Here is a 9,403-nt window from a genome sequence, read left to right on the forward strand (position 1 = left end):
CATCCATCCATCCATCTACCTACTCATCCACACACTCATCCACCATCCATCCACTCACTCACTCACTCACTCATCCATCCATCCATCCACTCACTCACTCATCCGTCCATCCACCAATCTATCCACCCATCTATCCATCCATCCATCCATCCATCCATCCATCCATCCATCCATCCATCCAACTACCAATCCATCCACCCATATATCCATCCACTCACTCACTCATGCATCCATCCATTCATTCACTCATCCATCATCCATCCATCCATCCATCCATCCATCTACCTACTCATCCACACACTCATCCACCATCCATCCACTCACTCACTCACTCATCCATCCACTCACTCATCCATCCATCGATCCATCCACCCATCCACTCACTCACTCATGCATCCATCCACTCATTCACTCATCCATCTATCATCCATCCACCCACCCACCCACCCACCCATCCATCCAACCACTCACCCACCCATCCACTCAGCCATCCATGCACATGTGCTCCCCATGGTAGTCTCACACATTGCACCCTAAACCAGGCTCAGAGGTTCACTCAGGGGTTCTAGCCATCGGGGGCCCAGGATGGTCCTTATGTGAACCTGCTGGGTCACAGTAACAGGAAGCTCTTGCTCCAGGGTCCCACCAAGTGCATCATGGGAGGGGCAAGACAAAGGCTTGGCTCCGGGATCACCCAGTCAGCCCCGCCCCCCACTCCCACCCAGCAGGCTGGGGGCGGAGCCCAGAAGAAGACTGGGGACTGAGAGGCAGGGACAGCAGACAGAGCAGGGACAGGGTGGGAAGGGGTACACGCTCGATAGCTACCTCTCACCCCTAGAACTGCATGTTCGACACGTGTAACTGCGAGAAGAGCGAGGACTGCCTGTGTTCTGCGCTCTCGGCCTACGTGCGCGCATGCGCCGCCAAGGGGGTCCTTCTGAGCGGCTGGAGGGAAGGTGCCTGCGGTGAGTGCGGGGCACCACAGGCCTGGGGTACCCGGCCCCTCCCTCCACCCAGCCCAGTCCTTCCCATTCGTCAGGGGGTGTGTGGGGGAGCTCTGGCACTAGAAGCACAGCTATCCATCCCGAGGGGTCCAGTACCCACCCTGTGTCCGAGTCAATCCCCATGTGCCCTTGAGGGGGCCCGGGACCTGCTCCACCCAGTCTCCACCAGTGCCAAGGGACTCAGACACCTGCCCAGGGTCCCGTCCCTACTCTATCCCTGCAGTGCGGGCACAGACACCATGCACCCCTCCCCTGCCAGGCCACTCAGTGCCCTGGGGACTCTAGTTCATGCTCCATGCACCCCATCCCTGCCTCTGAGGGGCTTGGGCACCCACCTGTGTCCCACCCCAGACACAGGCTTCAGACCTGCAGAGGTGGACCCCGTGATGGGGGGAGAGAGGATCTGGAGGCTGGGGGCACCCCGGGGAACCCGATGAGGGCCGCACGCATCCTGAGTCCTCTTCCTACATCTTTGCAGCAAAGCCTGTGACCACCTGCCCTAAGTCACTGAACTATAGCGACCACGTCAGCACCTGCCAGCCCACCTGCCGCTCACTAAGTGAGGAGGACCCCACCTGCCACATCAGCTTCATACCTGTGGACGGCTGTGTCTGCGCCAAGGGCACCTACCTGGATGACTCGGGCAAGTGTGTGCCTGCTGCCAGCTGCCCCTGCTACCACCAGGGCGTGACAGTGCCCAGTGGGGAGTCCGTGCACGAAGGCGGAGCTGTGTGGTAAGAGCCCTTGGCTGGCGGCGGTGGGTGAGGGGCCCTGAGGTGGGTACTGGCTCTGACACACTCTCCCCACAGCACCTGCACCCACGGGAAGCTGACCTGCATTGGAGCCCAAGCCCCCACCCCAGGTGAGCCCCTCTGTCTCGGGCGGGGATGGAGAACAGCAAGGTCCCCACCCCTTGCTGGCTCAGCAGCTTTTGATCAGCTTCTCTGGGTCAGCGGTGGTTCCTGCCCCGGGCTCCAGGGTCAGCGGTGGTTCCTGCCCCGGGCTCCAGGGTCAGCGGTGGTCTGTGCCCTGGGCTCCAGGGTCAGCGGTGGTCTGTGCTCTGGGCTTCAGTGAAGGGGTTGAGGGAGTCCATAGGCTGCGCACACTCCCACATGTGCACACGCGCACACTCATGAACACCTCACTAGTATGCATACTCACATGTCTGTACACCTCCACAGGCACACATCCACACACGTTCAGTCTCCTGCACACACACAGGTCCTTCACACAAGCACACTCACACACACTATATAACACACACACACAAGGCCAAACCCTGAACTTGTGTGAGCACATGGGACACACACACAGCACATGCATGCAGGATTTTAACCAATGCCTGTGCAGGCCCCTGTGGGGAAGCCTGGGCAGTATCCCGGGGGTCAGGCCAGGGCTGGGCTGGAATGGGCAGAGGAGGGCGTGGCCACACGGGCAGAGACGGCCGGCAGCTGCGGGCTGATCCACCAGGCTGCGAGCCCCGCCCAGGACACTGGTTATCCCAGGGCCTGCGTTCCCTCCTCTGAATGTGCTTCCGAAGCCTCGGGGCTTCTGCCTGCTCCGCGATTGGTTTATAAGGAGGGCAGCCTACCTGCCGGCCCTTCCTTGAATGGGTTAAAGGTTAAAGGTTGGCCCTGGCACCACTCTGCTCGCTGCAGCAGGGGCGGGGGTGGTGTTGGTAGGAGGGCGCCCCCTGAGCCAGTCCTCTCTTCCAGTCTGTGCTGCACCGATGGTCTACTTTGACTGCCGGAACGCCACGCCGGGCGCCTCAGGGGCCGCATGTCAGAAGAGCTGCCACACCCTGGACATGGCCTGTGTAAGCACCTGCGTGCATGGATGGGGGGGACCTCAGAGCCGGCAGACTCTTGGCCCCCACTGCCAACAGCATGGGCACTGCTCCTCCATCACCGTCGCCCTGGGAAACTAGAGGGCCACCTCCTTCAGGGTTCTCCCAAGGTCCAAGGAGACCCCACCTCCAGGGGTCCCCCCATGGGTCCTAGGAGACCCCAGTAGTCCTGCCCTTTCAGTGTGGGCCCTAGGAGACCGGGGTCCACCTCCTGGGGTCCCTGTCCCTTTTCTTGCTGGGGTCTCTCAGTCCGTGTCCTGTGCAGCCCGTGCCTGGCCTCAGGGCCTCTGTGTCTGTCGCCCTGCAGTACAGTTCCCAGTGTGTCTCTGGCTGTGTCTGCCCCAACGGGCTGGTGTCTGATGGCGAGGGGGCCTGCATTGCAGCCGAGGACTGCCCCTGCGTGCACAATGAGGCCAGCTACAAGGCCGGCCAGACCATCCATGTCGGCTGCAACACCTGGTATGTGCAGATGGGGTTCTGTCCTGGGGTGGGCTGGTCTGAGCCCTGGGGTTCCAAGGGGGACCACGTCGTGCAGGAGCAGAGCAGGTCCCCAGACTGACGTCTGTGGACATGTGGACAGATCATCAGAACAGATCTCACCACAGCAGGTTTGGCCAGTGATGGGTCTCGTCCTGGCTTATGGGGAGTTAGCGCCCTCCTTGGCTTGTACCCCAGTCTAGGCTCTGAGGGGTTACAGGCAAATGAGGTCCCAGCCTTGGTGCTGCCCACCACACCCCAGGCCTGACCCGTGACCGCCCCCGCCCTGCAGCACCTGCAAGAACAGGATGTGGCAGTGTACCCAGGAGTCCTGCCTGGCCACCTGTGCCGTGTACGGGGACGGCCACTACCTCACCTTCGACGGACAGCGCTTCAGCTTCGATGGGGACTGCGAGTACACGCTGGTCCAGGTGTGCAGAGGACCCCAGGCTCAGCACCCCACCCAGGCCCAGTGCCCCCAGGTTCAGTGCCCCCAGGCTCAGCACCCCACCCCAGGCTCCTGGGCCTCTGACAGCTCCACCCTCCCTCTGCAGTTCAGCACCCCACCCCTGAGACTCGACGCCTGACCCTGTCCCTTTGGGTGCTGTGTGGTATGGGGTCAGTCTCCCCCACCCCACCCCAGAGGGTGAGGGTCTCCAGAGACAGCCTCCTGCTCCCCCAGGACCACTGCGGAAGCAACAGCAGCGCCCAAGGCTCCTTCCGCGTCGTCACGGAGAACGTGCCCTGCGGCACCACGGGAACCACCTGCTCCAAGGCCATCAAGATCTTCCTGGGGGTGCGTGCCGGGGCCCCTTCCAGACCTGTTGTCCTCTCCCCGGGGGCCGGGCGGCTGGCTGAGTGACCTCTTGGGAAGGCTGCTGCTGGGGCAGGCATCCTGGCTCCATCTGAGTCCCGCCCCGCCCCGCAGAGCTATGAGCTGAAGCTGAGTGACGGGAACGTGGAGGTGATTGAGAAGGGGGCCGGCCAGGGGCTGCCCTACTTCATCCGCCAGATGGGCATCTACTTGGTGGTGGACACGGACGTCGGCCTGGTGCTCCAGTGGGACAAGAAGACCAGCCTCTTTCTCAGACTCAGCCCTGAGTTCAAGGTCAGCCGGGGTCCAGGATGCCGGTGGTCCTCCAGCCTCTGGGACAGGGCTGCCCAGCTTGGGGTGGGGGGTGGGGGGTGGACGGGGGCAGAGGGCCCACAGAGAACACAGGTAGTACAGAGGGCAGAGAGGAAGAGTCAGCTGGAGAGACACAGAGAGACAGATAGACAGAGAGGGACATGGAGAGACAGAGAGACACAGAGGGACAGAGAGAGGGACATGGAGACAGCATACAGAGAAACCGATGTCCAGAAAAGAGACAGGGAGAGTCAGAGATACACACAAAGATGGTCAGAGAGAGGCAGAGACATACAGAGATGTAGAGAAAGAGAGGGAGAGACTAAGAGCGAGGGAGACAGACAGATGTAGAAACCAGCTCTGGCCTCATCCTTGAGACGCTGAGCTGCCCAGCAGGGAGCCGAGGCCTCAGGCGGGGCCAGTGTGAGGCGGCCGCCGGCCTGCAGTGTGGATGGGCAGGCGGGGGCAGCAGCCTTCACTGGGCCTGAAGGCCGGGAGCTTGTGGCCTCAGAGTGGCCCTGCCATGTCGCGCTGGGGCCTCATCTTGGTCCCTGGCCCATGGCCCCCCTCACCTGTCCACACGCCCCCTCCCCTGCCCACAGGGAAAGGTGTGCGGGCTCTGCGGCAACTTCGACGGGAACGCCATCAACGACTTCACCACGAGGAGCCAGTCTGTGGTGGGCAACGTGCTGGAGTTCGGCAACAGCTGGAAGTTCTCACCGACCTGCCCGGATGCCCTGGCCCCCCGGGACCCCTGTATTGCCAACCCGTACCGCAAGGCCTGGGCCCAGAAGCAGTGCAGCATCCTCCACAGTGCCACCTTCGCTGCCTGCCATGCCCACGTACGGATGCCGGGTGGGGGGCTGGGGAGGAGAGGAGAGGAAGGGATGGCTGTCAGGGTAGGGGTCCAGGCGGCCAGGGGCAACTGAAACCGGGGGTCAGTGTGGAACAGCTTCAGGGAAGCCCATGGACCAGGTACACAGGTTTGGGCAGAACCCTCCCTGCCTGCCACTGGGTCAAGACTGTGGGCACGGGTGGCATCTGAGGTGGGCTGAAGCGGGAGAAGCCCCCCTTTCTGATGAATGAGAGCAGCACAGCGCTGGGTGGGGAAGGGTCTGGGGTCCAGTGCTCAGCATGGGAGCCCGGGCCTTGTTCATTTGGGGGCCCGTGGCTTGTCCCTGAGACCCTGACCTCAAAGAGGACAGGAGCTGGCCCTGACTGCCCCTCCAGAATCTGAACCCCCCCTCCCCTGCAGGTGGAGCCCACCAAGTACTACGAGGCCTGCGTGAGCGACGCGTGCGCCTGCGACTCGGGTGGCGACTGCGAGTGCTTCTGCACGGCCGTGGCCGCCTACGCGCAGGCCTGCCACGACGCGGGCGTGTGCGTGTCCTGGCGCAGCCCTGATGTCTGCCGTGAGTGAGGCTCTGTCCGCGGTGCTGGCGGAGGGAGGCGCGGGCACGGTCGATGCGCAGGGGAGATGGCGAAGGCCAGCGCTGAACCCAGAGAGCTGCCTGGAACCGGAGGAGCAGAGTCCTCTAGGGCCCCCAGCCGGGATGGAGCCTGAGAAGGAGGGCGTGTAGCTGAGGACGGGAGGTCAGGGGGAGGCCCCTGCCCACGCCCCCATTGCCCACCGTGGTCCCTCTGAGCCCCGCCCCTCCCTTCCCGCCCAGTCGAGAAACCTTGTCTTTAGGGAAATGGCTCCTGGCCGGCAGAACTGCCCTAGACTCAGGGTTTGGGGATGCTACTCCTCCCCTCCAGCAGCCCCCCTGAGTCTCCCCGCCCCCGTTCCGCCCTCTCCCCAGCCCTGTTCTGCGACTACTACAACCCCCAAGGGGAATGTGAGTGGCACTACCAGCCCTGCGGGGCGCCCTGCATGCGGACCTGCCGGAACCCCAGCGGGCGCTGCCTGCATGACCTGCAAGGCCTGGAAGGTGAGGGGCAGGGGCCCTGGGGAGTCCCTGGGGGTCTTCATCCCTGCAGGACCAGGGAGCTGGCCCGCGTCTCCTGATCCATGCTGGGCCCTGAGGTCTGAGGTGGGGTCTGTCCTGGGCCATGTGGGTCTGAGGCCTGGTCTGCCCGGGTCCCTGGGGTTTGAACAGGGTCTGTCTTGGAGCTCCTGGACTTGGAGTTGGGTCTGACCCAGGCCCCTGGGACCTGAGTCTGGACGGTCCTGAGTCCCTGGGGCCTGTCCTGGGACCCTGGGGTATGAGGCCTCGAGGGGACTGATCTCTGCTGGTCCCAGAACGGCCTGGTCACCACCACCCACCTTGCCAACAAGCCTGGGTGGGGCTTGAGCGCATGGCTGTGACCCCACAGGATGTTACCCCAAATGCCCCCCTGAGGCCCCCATCTTTGACGAGGACGAGATGCAGTGCGTAGCTCAGTGCTCAACACCCCCTCCCCCGCCGCCCTGCCGAGTCCGTGGCAAGGACTACCGGCCCGGTGCCACTGTGCCCTCCGAACAGAACTGCCAGACTTGGTGCGTCCCGGGCAGGGGGTGGGAGGGAGGAGGCACTGCTCCTATGCACCCCTCCCTAACTGTCTCCCTCCCTCCGCAGCACTTGCACGGAGCAGGGGGTGGTGTGTGTCTACAATGCCACGGGTGAGTGGCGGGCGGCTCTCCTGGGGATCGGGCTGGGCGGGGTCCCGGCTGAGCCCCCCTGACGTGCTCCTGTCCGGCAGCCTGTGTCTGCACCTACGATGGGCAGCGCTTCCGGCCTGGGGACGTCATCTACCACACCTCGGATGGCACCGGCTCCTGCATCTCTGCGCACTGTTTGGCCAACGGGACAATTGAGAGGACAGTGCGGGCCTGTGGGAGCAGCACCACGCCCCCCACCACGCTCTCCTTCAGCACGGCCAGTGGTAAGGCCACCTGCGGGGGCAGCTCCTGCCGAGAGACCTTTGGTGTCACCCGGGCTTGTCCCCGACGCAGCCATCAAGGAGGGTCGGGCATGGCGAGGGGACCTGCCACGCTGCAGTCCCCCCAAAGCTGGAGTCGGGTGTGAGCCCCAGAGCAGAAGGACTGTAGGAGTCAAGTCTCAGGGTGCTCCCAGGACAGGCTAGAATGAGCAGGGACCCAGGACATGCACCTTGTCCCTCCCGCCCCTCACCTGGCTTCTGAGCCGCACCCCCTTCTGACAGGGCTGTCTTGGGGCCCCTGAGCTCCAGTTGCACCCCAAGAGCAAACTAGGGTGCCTGTTAGTGAGGCTGGGGGACGCAGCCTGAGAGGCGAGTGTCTTTCCAGTGAGGGCAGCCGGCCGGTTCATTCTTGCATGGGTGTGCCCACTCCTATCAAGCCCGTGCGACGGGGGGTGGACAGCGGGGCCAGTGCTTAGCCCCTCCCTTCTGTTTCTGTCACCCACATTAGTGAGCCATACTCCACCAGTGGTGATCCCAGTTACAAACTGGACCTTCTCGACGCCCCCGGGCTCCTCACCGACGCCGACGACACCTTTGGGCTGTAGGGAGCTGTGCACGTGGACCCCCTGGCTGGACATCAGTCGCCCGGGCCGAGGAGTAGACAGCGGGGACTTCGACACCCTGCAGAACCTGCGTGACCACGGGTTCCGAATCTGCAGGGCCCCCAAGGAGGTGCAGTGCCGTGCCGAGGCCAGGCCCCACGTGCCCCTGGCTGAATTGGGGCAGCACGTGGAGTGCAGCCGTGCAGTGGGGCTGACCTGCTACAACCAGGACCAGGCCTCCGGGCTCTGCGACAACTACCAGATCCGTGTGCAGTGCTGCTCGCCTGTGGACTGCCCACCCCCCACCTCCACCTCTGCGCCCCCCAGGACCACCCAGACCACAGCCACACCCACGACCCACAGAGTGTCATCCACACCTGTCCCAGGGACCTCGACAACCCCCACAACAAGGATCAGGACGTCTAGTCCTACACCTGAAAGCCAGACGCACACCAGCAGCGCCGTGGTGCCCAGCCCCGTGTCCTGTGTGCACATGGAGTGCAGCTGGAGCGAGTGGATGGACGGCAGCTACCCCAAGCCGGGCCGGAACAGTGGGGACTTTGACACTTTCCGTCACCTGAGATCCAAAGGGTACGACATCTGTCAGCAGCCCGCCGAGGTGCAGTGCAGAGCGGAGCGGTACCCGGACACGCCGCTGGCTCTGCTGGGCCAGGTGGTGACCTGCAGCAACACCGTGGGGCTGCTCTGCCTCAACAAGGACCAGCTGCCTCCGATTTGCCTCAACTACGAGATCCGAGTCCGCTGCTGCCACCCTGTGAACGAGTGCATGAATGTCACCACGGCGCCTGTCCCCACAACCACGCCCGTGCCTCAGCCCACAACCAGCATACCCGTTTCAACCACCACAACCCCCGTGCCTCCAACCACGTCCTCTGTCCCTACAACCACGTCGACTGTCCCTACAACTACGTCCACTGTCCCTACAACCACATCCACTGTCCCCACAACCACGTCCACTGTCCCCACAACCACATTCACTGTCCCTACAACTACACCAACTATCCCTACAACCGCGTCCACTGCCCCCACAACTACGTCCACTGTCCCCACAACCACGTCCACTGTCCCCACAACCACATCCACTGTCCCTACAACCACATCCACTGTCCCCACAACCACACCGACTGTCCCCACAACCACATCCACTGTCCCCACAACCACGTCCACTGTCCCCACAACCACATCCACTGTCCCCACAGCCACATCCACTGTCCCTACAACCACACCGACTGCCCCCACAACCACATCCACTGTCCCCACAACCACGTCCACTGTCCCTGAGACGACTCACACCCCCTGCCCAATGGAGTGCACGTGGACCAAGTGGTTCGATGTGGACTTCCCGTCCTCTGGGCTCCAAGGTGGAGACGTGGAAACCTACGACAACATCGTCCGGCACGGAGAGAAGGTCTGCCACAAGCCCGAGGCGATCACACGGCTGCAGTGCCGCGCCGAGAACCACCCC

The 9,403-nt window shown here is 63.4% G+C and overlaps 1 protein-coding gene across 1 annotated transcript in view; it reads left to right on the forward strand.

Moving 5' to 3' along the window:
- MUC5AC (mucin 5AC, oligomeric mucus/gel-forming) overlaps window positions 1-9,403 on the forward strand; it is a 29,893-nt gene that overhangs the window by 7,912 nt on the left and 12,578 nt on the right. The window contains exons 17-33 of the mRNA XM_045290423.1: window positions 839-965; window positions 1,483-1,738; window positions 1,814-1,866; window positions 2,720-2,820; window positions 3,158-3,309; window positions 3,620-3,758; window positions 4,010-4,123; window positions 4,256-4,435; window positions 5,056-5,295; window positions 5,709-5,865; window positions 6,256-6,384; window positions 6,770-6,932; window positions 7,012-7,055; window positions 7,136-7,444; window positions 7,824-8,719; window positions 8,764-9,043; window positions 9,138-9,402. Coding sequence (XP_045146358.1) covers window positions 839-965; window positions 1,483-1,738; window positions 1,814-1,866; window positions 2,720-2,820; window positions 3,158-3,309; window positions 3,620-3,758; window positions 4,010-4,123; window positions 4,256-4,435; window positions 5,056-5,295; window positions 5,709-5,865; window positions 6,256-6,384; window positions 6,770-6,932; window positions 7,012-7,055; window positions 7,136-7,444; window positions 7,824-8,719; window positions 8,764-9,043; window positions 9,138-9,402 — 3,605 coding nt within the window. The remainder of the gene's footprint in view (window positions 1-838; window positions 966-1,482; window positions 1,739-1,813; window positions 1,867-2,719; window positions 2,821-3,157; window positions 3,310-3,619; window positions 3,759-4,009; window positions 4,124-4,255; window positions 4,436-5,055; window positions 5,296-5,708; window positions 5,866-6,255; window positions 6,385-6,769; window positions 6,933-7,011; window positions 7,056-7,135; window positions 7,445-7,823; window positions 8,720-8,763; window positions 9,044-9,137; window position 9,403) is intronic.

Source organism: Echinops telfairi, unplaced genomic scaffold (genome assembly GCF_000313985.2).
Source record: "Echinops telfairi isolate 266 unplaced genomic scaffold, ASM31398v2 ScPeMD7_37;HRSCAF=141, whole genome shotgun sequence".
NCBI lineage: Eukaryota > Metazoa > Chordata > Mammalia > Afrosoricida > Tenrecidae > Echinops > Echinops telfairi.